General features: G+C 33.8%; 1 protein-coding gene across 11 annotated transcripts in view; it reads left to right on the forward strand.

The window, feature by feature from the left end:
- VTI1A (vesicle transport through interaction with t-SNAREs 1A) overlaps positions 1–14,868 on the forward strand; it is a 419,756-nt gene that overhangs the window by 71,395 nt on the left and 333,493 nt on the right. For 7 of the 11 annotated variants that reach the window (XM_035269082.3, XM_009010288.4, XM_003734520.6 and 4 more), the window contains 2 exons: positions 5,881–5,958; positions 12,209–12,229. In XM_035269082.3, coding sequence (XP_035124973.1) covers positions 5,881–5,958; positions 12,209–12,229 — 99 coding nt within the window. The remainder of the gene's footprint in view (positions 1–5,880; positions 5,959–12,208; positions 12,230–14,868) is intronic. The other 4 variants (XM_009010290.4, XM_002756600.5, XM_078346499.1 and 1 more) reach the window with 1 other exon arrangement.

The raw sequence follows: 14,868 nt of genomic DNA on the forward strand, positions 1-14,868 counted from the left end.
TCTCTGATAGCATTGAAGAAACACAGTAACATCTTTTACTGTTGAAACCCATCCAAAAATTGCAGCACCATAAAATAAGGAATTGGGCAAAACAGTATGGTGAAATTACAGGGTCTAAGTAATACAGATTTTTTAAGCCATTTTTGGTATGTATTGGCAAATGATATTTTTTAAGAAGGATGCATAATTTATACTCTCAGCCATGTATGCCTACTAGTTTTATTGCATCCTTTCCAGTATTATCTACTAATATTTAGTCAAACATGCTCTGACAGTTATCATATACAAGGTGTTAGGGTAGGTTTTCATTTGTTTATAATATTTAAGTCTTCGCAACAGCCCCAGGAAGTAATTTCTATACCATTATATTAGAGATGAGGAAACTGATGCTCAGAAAACTTAATTCAACCAAGATCACATACTGAAATGCTATCTCTGTTCTTTTCATTAAGTACCCTGTGCTTTTTCACCCATCCTAATAATGTTCCAGGGATCAAACATTTATCTAACAGTTTTCTTTACCTTTACGTAAGCCATGTAGTATGATACATGTTTTAACCTTAAATTGCTTTTTGCTAGAAATTACTACAGCATGGAGAACACTGGATAAACAAAAATTCATAAATTCCATTTTAGTTTTCCTGGAATATAAGCTTTCTGTCCTGGATTGATGAGCCTTTTTGAGTCCTGGTGCAGGGGTGGTGTGTGGCTGAAAAGCTGAAATTGTCCATGAGAAATAGAAGTGAGGCTAAAAATGGAATACTTGCTGCCAAAGATAGATGCATGTTAGAAAATGCCATCTGGGCATTATAGAAGTATGATATTATTTAATTAGAACCAGATAAAATTAGGTAAGAAATGAATGCCAGCAATTATATGGCTAGCTAATCAATATAATTTCATGGTATTCTGTAGATATCCCAAAGTGTTAATTATAACAGGAGCAGTTAAATTCTTTGGAGCAATTAAATTCTTTGGCTATGAAAGCATAGCAGTTTTTAATAGACGTATCACCTGGTAACCTTGGGCATTATTAAATATATGGAGACTGAAAGACATGGTAGAAGCAATGGAAAAGTCTGGCCAGACTGGGTAATTTGTTTTAGACCGATGGAGAAATCTATTAACCATTTCTTCTGTAGACCCATTTGATTAGGAAGTAGGACAAGCTGTTCTTTCATTACGTACCAAAACCATACTGCACTCTGTATCAATTATTTGGCTGTCTGCAGCACATAGATTAGAATAAAGGGCTTGCTTAGTGTTTGTGAATGTCGCGGATTGCTGATTAGTAATTAATGTGCTGAATGAAGAAAATTAGGCCAAAATCGAGGGGAATGAAAACGTCTTAATTCTGTGATACAGATGTTAGAAACAGATTGTCTTCAGCAGCCCATTCAATGTGGTGACATTCTACATAGCCATCGAGTGTTTGCATCCCATGTAAAACTCAAGTCGAATGCCTTTGAGATGGTTTCCTCTCCTATGCCTTGTGATGTAGCTGTATGGGTATTAATTTAGTGAAATATCCTGTCTGCCAGGTGTGGGAACTAGCTGATTTTATTGTAATACCAGATCATTACTTAATTCATATGCAACAGAGTACAGCACATGGAAAGCATTATAAATCTATTTACAATGTGGCTGGTCTGATGATAACATTGTATTAAATTCCCAGGTGAGGCAATTTAAGCAATCGCTTTGCCATGTGCACACCATGGAAATTAAATTCTCATATACACTTTAGTAATAAACCAACTTCATTGTTATGCTTTTGCTAGTTCTGGGCTGTAGAATCCTCATTCTGGTTACATATAGTCTATTTCACATGTAGAATCATAGAGGAGGCGGTACCACTGATCACAGTTTTTAATTAGTTTAAGCTAAGTTAATTTGTTTTGTTTCTAATTTAGCGGTGCCTGTCCAGGAACACATTCAGTTCAGTTGGGAAATGTCAAGGCTTGGGTCAAGTAGAAAGATCGTTTCAAGCCAAATTTCCAGACAGAACTGAGCAAGTGTATCTGTTTGAACTTGGCTTTAAGAAAATCAGCCAATCAGTATGCAAAAGACCTGTTCATGTACCAAGTGAAAGTCGAAAATTGCTTTGAATCTGAAATTGTCGCATTCATAACTCACTTGTGTCATCAGTTTCAAATAGCCACTGAAACTTGCGCATCTAACTTCTTAGAGGTAACAATCAGCTGTTGATTTGTCATATTTTTTCTATAGTTCGAATATGGTCCATAGATTTTCTTTCTAACCATCTAGTCCACCAAAGGGTATAAGTTAGGAGTAAGCTTTACAGAAGCACAATTAAAAACGTGGAGTTCTCTTGTATTTAACTCTGCGTACGTGTGTGTGTGTGTGTGTGTGTGTGTGTGGCAAATATTGTCAGCTGAAGCTTTTCCACTCTTATGGTACGGACCAGAAATTGCAGTAGATTACAAACTGCATAGAGCTTCTGTCTTCTCCAGAAGCCACATATAAAGTGCCAGTAGACAGTGGTAACTGACAACTAAGACTAAAAATGTTGACAATTTCTTGATTTGCCTGGTTAGCTTATGTATAGAAGTCATTAACTATTTATAAAATGCATTATGAATTGGGTTCCTTCAAACTGTAGCTGAATGTGTGACATTTCCAGCTCAAATTCTTATGTTTGCATTTGGCTAAAGTACAAATTTTATACTGCTGATAATAAAGTAAAAATATTTTAGTGAAGTTTATCGAGATACTGTAAATGCTTCAGTTTCATTAACTTTGAATCTTCCATATTAAATTATTGCATAGGTACTTAGTAATGTAGCATGAGATTTTTAAAATAATTCCCTAAAAGATAACATAATTTATTGATGTTTTAGAGGAAAATGCTCCATAAAATAAGCAGTTTGTTATTCAAAGGACTTTGCCCCTTTTTTGGTATTCAGTTAGTATAGTGATGACCTTGCGGTGTACATTTTGGTTGGTCACTTAAAATTTCAACTTGTGAAAAATTATAAGAAAATACCCACGTTGGACATCTAAATATAATTCTTAGTTTTTTTTAAGTCTTGATTTGTTTTATTTTTGGAAAATGAAACACATGTAAAGAGTTCAGTTTTCAGTATTGTGTCATGTTCATGAGGAACTATTTCTGATATTTGAAATGAGTTGTCTTTTCATTCCTTAAGAAAAGTCAGTCCTGTCAGAGAACACTTTGTTAAACTCAGCATATCATTTGCTTAATTATATCCAGAAAGCCATCCAAACAACCGGTTTTTACCATCCCAGTGGTAAAGAATGACATTTATAGGGACCACCCTTCAACTGTGGATAAAGCCTTGGTTCTCTTCTGTTGCTGAGCATGTACACTCTTAATTGCTGGTTTTTAAAAGCAGTGGATTCTAACCAAAACAAGATTAAATATTTAGGGATACACATTTATAATTTTCTCCTTTTGAAGTATAGTAAAACAAAATAAGAATATAATGTAATTGAACAATCTATGCCAATTTGTTGGTATTTTGGTGAAAAAAGGGAAAACAAAAACAATCTCCATATGATACTCTTGCATACTGTGGAATGTTTTAGTCCCCCATAGTGATGAAATGAATAATTAAAAAGGCAGCTCTGATACCACAGCCTGTTTAAAGGTTCTCATTTCCTTTAATGCTGTAAAATACTTTTGCTTAGCTAGTTTGAAACTACTGTAGTGGGACTTCCAAATGAGCAAAAGAAAGCTTTGGCTTGATCTAAATATTGTATTAAGGCCATGAAGTGGACTGCCCTAATAATTTAGCATTTTTAAATGCAATTCTGTATGAAGCCAATAGAAATAGCTAATTAATAATGGCTTCAGTAAATACAGTAAGAGAAGCAGGCTTAATATATGCTGTTTGTGATGGTAAAACGTCTGGCCTGTTCACAAATGACTGAGTTGGGTCGCTACTGAATTGGCAAGAATCTGTTATCGGCATCTTTACCGAATTCATGCTAAGGACTTGACTTCTTTACTCTGTCCTCTTCCCTGCAATGTTGTTGGTTTTATTTATCTACTTATAGAGTTATTGCATTAGCCAAGGTATAAGACATGCATCTGTGGCAGGGAAATGGGGTTTGGGGTGGAGACTCAGTACAGGGAGTGGATGCCACTGTCTCCTTAATATCAAAACATTTTGCAATTCTTGTGCTTTTATCCTGGGTCACTCTAAAGGTAATAGAATGAAGAGAAAATTTTGTACAGTAGAATGAACATTTAGCTGTGAGTCAGTGTTCCAGTGTCAGTTTAACCAGTGTTACCTTTAGGGTTTCATGAAACTGATTTTTTTTTTTTTTTTTTTTTTTTTTTTCACTAAAAAGCCAAGGAGTCTCCAGATTTCTACTCCATTCAGGCTTTTTCAACTGGGTTCTGCCAGGGACTTAAACCTTGCCTTCAACTATATGTAATGAACTAAATTTTTTCTTATGTACCATCCTTGGGAGAATTGATAAAATGGTCACTGAAATAATTTCTGTGTTTTGTGGTTAAGATAAGGAGCCCCAACTGGGAAAAGTTATAACTTCAAAATGATTTAAAGTCTATTGGTTGTTCTTGTCTAAGGTTCTTTTATATTTGAATATAATATATTTGATGTTTAAGGTATTATGATCTCTATTTGGTCAAGCAGTGTTGCTAATTCACTAGTTTAAAATCTAATTTAAAAATCATATTGTTGACATTTATTCCTGAATTATGGATAGTTCTTTTAAACTACAATACTTTTTCAGATTACAGTTGAATAGGTAAGAAAGTGTAAGTCCCAAATTGTAGACCCCAAGTGAGGACGAGATTACCATTTTCCAGCTGCCATTTTTTAATGGAGTTGTTTTCTTAGTGAAGTCTGAAGCAGAAAAGACAACAAAGTAACTTGCAAATCTGAATTTAGATCTGAAATAGTGATACTGAAGTGGGATCCGAGGACCACACTTTAGCTTCACAAGCAATTTTCAATCTTTTAGCTTTTCCAAGTGTGTATACATTTAGATAATTTATGAATTGCTTACAGACATGTCCCCCTGACTTTATGGAGAAGGGAACATTTCTTGTAAAACACATTTTTTTCAGTGTGTGAAACACTGACTCATAGCCCACTCGTCTTTATTTACTGGGACTGTGAAAAGTTGACTCATAACCTACTTGACTTTATTTACTGTGACTGGGAAATTTAGTTTCTTTTACCAGACACACACAGGCACGCATGCATGCACACATGCACACACACTTTCATTACTTTTCCTTAGGCCATTATTTATAGAAAACTAGGAGACATTTAAATTACTCTTTGTACAGGGGATGGGCTTTTAGATTCCCTTTCTTTCTGGTTTAGTAACATTACAATAATAAAAGAAATATAGATGTGCTATTCCAGGCATTGCAGAGTATAGTTGGAGATATAATTATTATCCTAGTATTAGAGACTTTTAAAGACCTAAATTGAAAGCTTTGTAATGTCCATTTCCTGCCACAATATTAAAAAAGATATATATATATTCCTGTCTTAAGTACAATACAGTCTAGTGAGTTTTACAGACATACAGTTATGTAGCTGTATTTCTTTCAGCTTAGTGGTCTAATTTGAATGGTGAAGTATGAAAACTACTTACAAGTTTGGATCCAATTATGAATATTAATGAAATACTTACACAATGCAGTTTTCTTTCATTATTGGCATTTTTAAAAGTAATTTACATGAAACTTCTCAAGTTCAGGAACTTTACCCAACTTTGGTGTGCAGATTGTAGCCAATAGGTTTCCATTAGGGGGCTCTCGAGGTTTGAGATGGGCCTTGATACCAATAAAGCTTCGAAGCCTTTACTTTCTAACGTTCCTCTCACTCTCTCCCTTTTTGTTTTGTTTTATAGAAAAGGTCACGGATCGCCTACAGTGACGAAGTACGGAATGAGCTCCTGGGGGATGATGGGAATTCCTCAGAGAACCAGGTAGAATGCTAATCAGGAAGGCCCGGTGGGTGGCTGGAGGGTGAAGGAGGTCACTGGCGCACTGGGCTCTCAAGCTGCTCCTTAGCCGTATTAGCAGCAACTCATGTGGAAGCGATACTGTTTAATGCAAAGCTGGAGTCTTAATCAACTTCAAAATGTTTCTTAGAGATCTTACATTTAACCCTTTACCTTGTGATCACTGTCTGCTATCTTTTAAAAAAATCTTTCATTCTCTTTTCTTTATTATTTAGTACTTAAGGAATAACTTGAAACACACCATTTGCAGACAAAGCCAAGGTCTTCACCTCAAACACATGTAAAAGGAATAAAAAAAGTACATAATACAGCTTTGATAATAATGCAGTATAATTAAATCAACACTTGCAGCAAAACAAATGAAAGTGAGCTTTCAAAATTCAGCAGGGCAACCCAATCTCCTATTGTGTGGCTTCTTAAAAATACATTCACCAAAATGCAAATTGTAAGCACCAGTGTGGAACTTGGATACCCATATAGAGGACCTGCGTCTGTCCAATGATAGTCATAATAATAATAATATTATAATAATTGGGTAAGTCTTTTGGCAGTTTAAGATCTGCATAGGCCAAAACTAAGATACAATTTCTTCTTAAAAGGGCTTTACAACTTGGCTGTCAGTTCTCATTGGATCATACATTAGTGTCATGAGTCTAATTAATGTCCTGCCTCTTTCTTTGAATTAATACTGCAGACTTCATTAATATATGTAGATACTATATACAACTCTAAAAAAAAGTTTTAAGAACCGCGGTGTAGAGATGACTTTTAAAATGTCTCAAAAAACTCTAATGACAGATTTTCTTTTAAAGAAAATGCGTGATAGGGACCTTCAGAAGCAAGAACTGAACATGGTTACCAATGCCACTTTGGCCAGAATTATAAAAGTCTACTCTGCCTAAATGAAAATGAACAGAAATCAGTCACTAAGTAAACTAAAATTGTGATAGGATAGTGAAACATAATATATTGATATATATTATGAAAATTGCATAATTGTATTTACCATCTCAAATAGATGATATTGTAGGTCTATATATGCTAATAATATTGCTATCTATTATACTATAGACTATAACCGGGACGTGGTCTGTTCGATTAAGGGTGCTACCCACCCCCAAAAAAGAGAGAAGGATGACTAAGCTGATTATGTTTGTTTTTGGAAAGATCTCACCTCCTCCACTATGTGGATGTTATCAGCTTGAGTTCAGACATGTGAACACGTTCAGATTTGACTTGGGATTTCAGCTTCCCTGATTGAAATGTGAGAATAGCTAAAGGAAAAAAAAATAGCACATCAAACATAAAAGGGTGATGTGATAAAGGGGTTTTACTAATAATAGATTAAATAATGTGAGGATGAGAGAAAAAATATTTTCTTCCTTTTTTAAAGTGAGATTTAGATTTCTCATACCTCTTGAATGAATGAATCATAATTTTATTTCCTATCTACTGTGAAAAAAAAGCATTATCTTTTTTGCAAAAAAGTGAATGCGTAGTTCCCATGTCAGTTCTTTAAAAAGCTATAGATCTTTCCTTCATTTGAAACTACTGCCTAATGTAGAGGAAAGAGAAAGGAAGGGGGTGTGCCTGTCTAACTCAGACTCCTTTATTGTAATGGATGTTGTAGTTCTATGACAGGGATCCCATTTTTTTTCAAACATGTTCACTTCTCTTAATGGACATTTTATATGCCTAAAACATCTGCCTTGCGTACATATAAGTATGATTTTTTATGCCTAAAGAAACTGTTCCACAAAAATAGATTGAGTTCATATTTTCTGAATTTTTCAAATTTTATTCCTGTCACTTTCAAGTGATTATGCAGAGATCTCCCCTGGACTTGTATAAATCAAACTTACAAATTCTGAAAGTGCTTGGAGAACCTGAAGTTTAGTTTTAAGGAACTGTCACTTCAATAAATAGAGTATGATAAATTATAGGCATGAGAATATGTACTGTTAGATTACTTGTGTGAACTTTTCTATCTAAAATTTGAACGAGGTATAAAAGTTCAAAGAGACCACACTTAACTTTTTGGATATTTGGTTACCAAATGTAGCAGAGTTTTTGTATCATATGAAATCATTGCATTTTGTTTTAAGGCTCTTTGTCATAATATAGGAATTAAAATCCCTCAAACTAAAACACATCCTTAATTAGGTATGGTCACTTGAGGATAACTTTTTTATTCCGCATCAGCATTCATTCAGAATATAGAATCAAAACAGAATCTCTTTCTGTAAAGAAAGAAAAGATTTTGACTCTTTATATTAATTTTTGTAGCTCAGTGGTTAGGAAGAGTTTTTTTCTACAAATAAGTATACTTTTAAGTTATTTGCTAATAAACTAATTTTCAGAACTTTTTGTTCATGGAATACTTGTGATAAACTTTTAATATATGGATAAAACTTGGAGATAAAATGAGATTAAAAATAGCAATATTCATTTCATTGCCATTGGGATATATCTGTCAGTTTAAAAATATATATCAAAATAGGAAAATAAGGAATTAAGAGCAATGATAATATAGATAAAATAAAATACTGGCCAGGAATTTTTAATGTAACATATACATCCTCCTAATAGTTGTTTCTTTGTGAAGATTCAACAATATGAATACAATAGCTATTATTTCTCATTCTGGTAATTTATAATGCGGTTTTTTTAGGCATCTGAAACCTGACTGTTAATACATATAATTATAGTCTGCCAATTAACTATAAAGTATGTTAATTTACTCTTAGGTACATAAACATTTCTGCCATGATCAGAAATGTTAAAAATTCAGAAACGAAAATTTTTTCAAAAGCATTTTTAATGTCCCTCATACAATACGCTGCATTTAATTCCAAATTAAATGCTTTGTATAAATTCATTTCTGATTCATATTCATTTCATTCAATCAAATATAGCTTATGCTTGATTTACAAAGAAGGGACAAGAAAATTACCTACTTTGCACATTCGAGTACTGTTGGGCTATCATCTTTCCAAGGACTATTGTCTTAAGCATTATCATTCTGTTCTTTGAAAATACCTTATTTACCATTCCATGTGGCAACATTTTATTTCTTTGAAAGAGTTGAGTCCTTGAATGTAGTAATGTTGTATTTTGAGTGGAAACATTAGTAGTTCCTAACTTGATTGCATTTCATAAGAACCGTTCTCATAAAAGGGAAAACACAACTTATAGAATAAAATCATAAAGCCTTTCATAGTGAAGTGTGATAATGGGCCAAGTAAACTGTTCCAAGCTCTGGTTTTGAACCCTAATACTCTCAGTTTCTATATGCAGAATTATATTGATCAGCGACTTTGAATAAATCCTAAATAGAGAGTTCAAAATATAAAGAGTAGACTATTTCCAAATGTGTGGAAAGTTTTGTGGCAAAGCAATATTCAGCAGATAATGATTGCTTAATTTTTTAATACGAGGTTCTCTTAAGTTGTGATTTGGGCTTGCTGTGCATAAAGTGTGTCAAACTTCAGCTACAGACCAGGGGGTGAAGTCGGTCAATTTAATTCCCCAAGATCTAAAGAAGGTCGGTATCATTTCATATAGCCCTGGCAGAGCAGATCATTACCAGGCACAAATCTGTTCGTTACGTGCTGAGGGTTTATAGCAAAATAAATAGACTGTCATCATAAGTTCAGAAAATTGTGTGTTCGACCCACGATAATGTGTAAAGGGCGTTTAATAGAGTTCAGCATTTATTCGTTATCTGTATGCGGACAGAGACGGCAGTCGCGTTATCAGCTTTAAAAAAAAATTCGGTAGTTCTGGGGGTCACGTGACGCACCTCACACACACAGGCGCGCGCGCATGAACCCTCACATGCTCTGCAGTGCAGTTTTGATTTTAGTCACAGCAGAAGGCTTAACCACAAGAGATTCCACTGGTTCAAACCAGCGTAAACCAGATTTTTTCAGCCCACAAAGGAACAGATTACCTCTTGTATCAAATTCTGCATTGGGGGGGGAAAAAATCTTTGTTTCAAAAAAGATGTTGATTATCATAACTCAACATGGTGGTATTGCACACTCTCACGTTGCCTATGATGGAGCTGGTAACTCGGGAAAAAACGAAATCACAATTTACAGTCTAGTCTAAGCATTGTTAATTTTCAAAAATAGGCCATCTTTTGTTTACTTGAATGAATAACTCTCAGCCTAACCCCCCCCCCCAAAAAAAAAAAGATAAAGATGAAAACCCTCCCATTACCTAGCTTAGCTACAAATCCGGTGTGGAGCTTGAATGCAGCCATGCAGCACAAACAAGATAGAACGTTTTTTGTTTGGAACCTATTGAAAAAACAAATGGGTAGCATTTTTAAACACTCATTGATTATGGCAGGGTGGCATGCCCCAAATGGTCTCTATTGCTGAAGAGTAGTTTTAAACCTTGGCCCTTTAAGTATCATAGTCAACCGAAGGATAGTGTCCCCAGAAAGAAAAGATAGCTGGCCGATCAATTCCCAGATCGTCTCTTTCTGAGAATTAATGTTTGCCTTTTTCTCCCATGATGTTGGGATAGCAAAGAGAAAGATTCTGATATATGATAGGCCAGGTATTTTAGTTTAAAATTTTGCTTTTCCTGGGGAAGAATGATAACTTTTAACATGAAATGCAAGATGATGTACTTATATGTAACTGGATGGTTGCTGAGAGAATGAGTGTGTTAATTAAAAATAAAAGACAACTTGTCTATTTTGAAACGATGATAATAAAAGATTCATTTTCACTGAATGTACTGTGAGACATTACAGGATAACTTCTGTATCCTTTTTATAAAGGATTCTTAACAGTTTTTTAAAATCTTATTCTTTGGTACTCAAAATATTTTTTTTATAACAAATGAAATAACAGAATAAGCTGGAATGCATGCTGCCTTCCTGAATTCAGGATAAAAACAGCATTAAGCATTGAGATATCCGGGCTATAGTAAACATGATACTTTTAGAGAGACTTATGGTGAGCAATTCATGGCACATTTCTCCCAAAGCAATCGTTTAATTTATCGGCCTGCATATGTCAAGTGTTATAACAGATGTTATAGATATTTGGCTGTTTAAAAATTATCAGTTGTAGACCTGAATTGCTGAGGATGCAAATTTCAAACCTAGAATGTGGTTTAGTCTGTTACAACATAGGTTTCCATTTTTAGTCATTGCAAAAACTGTGGTCGTCATCTCACTTACACAATATTTGTTGTTTAGAATAGTGTCAAATACACACACACATACACAATGAGTTTATATAATTATTTTAGTTCCTGAAGAGTTAAGCAGCTTGTTTTGTCTGTTATATTTAAGGCAAATAGAAAAATGTTCTAAATAAAAGAATTCAAATGTTATCATAGAAGAATTTACTAACAAGTAAGGAGTGATTTTTATTTGAGTTTAGTGAAAACAGACTGTAGTATAAATGAAGTAAGAGCTCATTGCCATTTTACAATATGAAGAAAATTGAAAAATGAAGAAACCATTCAAAAATTAAAATGAAGACATGCCACATGATTGCAGTAGCCTCTTAAGCAAAACAAATACCTAGGAATTGACTCATATACACAAAAGTTCATAGGATAGTGAATTTGTGATACTGTGTTCTAAATAAGTGTTATCTATCCTGGCATACTTTATTTTCGATTAAAATAACATTGCCTCCAAATGCAGTCTTATTTCTAGAGTGGGTACAAGTATCACATTAACTAACATAATAGTTTGTTGTTTAAAATACTTATTGGAACCAAAGCATGAGCTATTAATCATTTTCATTTGTAGGTAAAATCTGAAATCAGTTGTCAAGATTCCAAATAGAGAAACATCCTGAAAACTTGTATATACAAAACCTCTTCAATGGTACATTCTTAGAAGAGAGGAACAGTAAACTTGTTTTCTTTCTTTATAATATAGACTTCTATGAAGTCGTTCCCCTTTATTTCATGATGGTGTCTTAGATGTACTTTAAAAGAGAATTTCACACTATTCTCTTTGTTTAATGTGACAGTGTGAGAAAGTGATCTTTATTCGTTCAAAAAACTCTGCATGTAGTCTATGTTTAGGTTCTTTTAATGTGTTTGTCTGTGATTTTTAAATGCTAAACATGTAAACAGATAAATTGTCAATGTTAATTCTGTATCCTGTCACACCACTGATCTTTCTTTCCTGCCATTTCTTTCCTTTTTATCTTTTTTTTGTGCATTCATGTTGCAGTTGATAAAATTACGTGAAGAGGTGAGTACTTCCTAGCTTCTTTTTTTTTTTTAATTCTGCTTTTCCTTATAAAATTGAATTTTTAAGTCTGAAGTGGACCTTTGGATTTGTTTTTCCAGGTAAATCTGTACATAGCAAAAAGTATTATTTATATTGTTCAGGAATTTTTTCTGCTGATCACCTTTTAAAACACAACTATATCCTAATCATGCTTATCTCAGGGATCTTTGTTCTTTGTTCGAACTGGGGCCAAGTTAATATTTTTAAGGCCAAAAAAAAAAAAAGGAATAATAAAGGAATATCTTAAAATGATACCTGAGTATAGTTTCATTGTAGGCTCTAACTTCAAGTTTATTTATGTAGTTTCTCAATCTAGTATGATTTTTTTTTTCCTGACATTCTGGTTTACTTTACTGTAAACTGTTCTTAAATAAACTCCTTTCCCCCACCCAAAATTATTAGGTTTAACATAAGACACCATGGATCTATTATCCTTCTGGGGAAACACACATGTGTTATAAATGCCCTGCTACTCTGTGTGCATAGATACCTAAGAATAGCCAAGCTTTCGTCATTGTTAAACACTTTTCTTTTTGTAGGATACAGCACCCAAGTGAGTTCTCATTTTTCTGAGTTTGCTAGAGTATTTCATAATGCAACCTCAGACTTTTTTTGTGGCTTTAAATGCCTTATTTTTGTGGCTCAGCAAATATTTACTGCAATGTATATAATTGTATCCCTGTATTAATGAGGGATGCTGAATAATTCTATTTTTAAAAAATTAGGTCAAACATATCAAATATGCTTTGGTACTCTTTTTTTAGAGAGTCATATTTTTTATTTAGTAAGGTAGGGTTTTATTTTTCTATTAAGACATAGTGGCCTATATTGCAATTTAAAAATTGTCTAATTGCTTATAGTTTAGAGTAGTATGAATTACTTTTGAGTTTAGTTTAACTGCATTGATAGAGAATTTTCTAAAAGTTTTTTTGTTGGTATGTCATCATTCTCTAGGTGGTGTGGATGTTAACTTAGAAGCTTCTAGATAGTGGTTTTCAACAACTCTTTGCATATACTGATGTACTATCTCAAAGAAAGTAATAATGACATATAAAATAAAGGGGGGAAATATACAAAAACCCTTACCCTCCCATCTTTTTGTGTTTTTTATCTTCCCTAAAGGGAGCAGTTGTATATATGCTAAGTGAATATAATCAGTTGCAGTTTTGATGTATAAGATTATTCTTGAGGTGAGGCATACATCAACATTATTTTTCTGCAAGATAGAGTATCTGCTTGTTATATTTGCATATGTTTATGTTTAGGTGGAGAATCTGAATTTTCAAATGTTAATGGAACTAACAGTTAACTTGAAAACCTCTATACGAAGAAACTACGTGATGCCCTTGCCCCTGAATTTAAGCAATGAATATTATTTAGATATTAAATTGTGCCTTATTATAATCAACATTTTTGACAGATTTATTTTTGTTAAGCCTAATTGTGTCGAATTAGAAATCTTAATTCTAAAAACTTAAAACATCACTTCTGCATTCTTTTAAATTACATTTTATTTTTGTCTGATAGCTGAATTCTTTTGTTGTGCCGGTAGCAGCAGTTTCATCAGTTATGGTTCTGGAATTCATGTTTCTGAAACTGTAACCTGTAATGGAATTATAATTGGAAGAATTAGATTATTCAACTAATAGAATAATATACTCTGAAATATTATTTTAACAGTCTTTGATATAGATCTAGCATTGATATTTGTAGACTAGATTATAGTGATGATGCTGCATTGGTATATGGCTTGCTGAGAAGTGATTATTTCTCAGTTGGGATACTAATAGCAATCATAGAGTGAATGTTACCCCATGTTTCTTAACTTGCGCCTATGCTAAGAAGACATGCTCCAAACTGTGTTTTGTTTTGCTTGAAAACAAAAGTATGCCTCTTCTCTTCCTGGCGATGCTCTTTTTGGGCTCGGTTCTGGAAATGGGGCATGCTTGGAGGCAGGGTTGTAGTGCAGAGGGAGCTAATCTGGTGTTGGCTGTGCCGAGCTCCGTTTGAATCCTGCATCTCCAGCTCTCCACATTGCGCAGCTCCTCACACAAGTTGAGCTCTGTCTGAAGCTCCTGCACAGCTTCACTTACCTGCTTTGAAAAGGGCTGAGAAGAGGGTGAGAGAATGAGTTTGGGATGGAGTGTGGGGGCAAGTTGAAAGCATCAGCTGCTACTGTAGTGTATTTCCTTTCATTTACAGAGACCAGGGCAATGTACAACTAAGGGAACAATGTAAATAGCACAGCTGTTTCAAGAACTTGATTTTAGCTTGACTTAAGTGAAGAGGTTCCAAAATACAGAGTGAAATCCTGCTGGAGAGCTGCTGGTAAACTGATAGTCCTCTTGTGTGCAGATTTACTCTGATAAAATTGAACTATCCTGAAGAAGAGTTACTTCCATTATTTAGTAATATACATATTTTTAAAGTTCTTTCAGAAATTTCACTGTCTGTTATAATCATGAAATCCTGCCAAGTATTTTACATTTAAATGCCTTATTTCTTACAGTAAATATTATTATAAAAGTAGATGTCCATTTCCAATATTTATCTTTTTTTTTTAAATCTCTGATAACTAAATGTTTTCTTTTAGTTTTGGG

Source organism: Callithrix jacchus, chromosome 12 (genome assembly GCF_049354715.1).
Source record: "Callithrix jacchus isolate 240 chromosome 12, calJac240_pri, whole genome shotgun sequence".
In the NCBI taxonomy this organism is placed as follows: domain Eukaryota; kingdom Metazoa; phylum Chordata; class Mammalia; order Primates; family Cebidae; genus Callithrix; species Callithrix jacchus.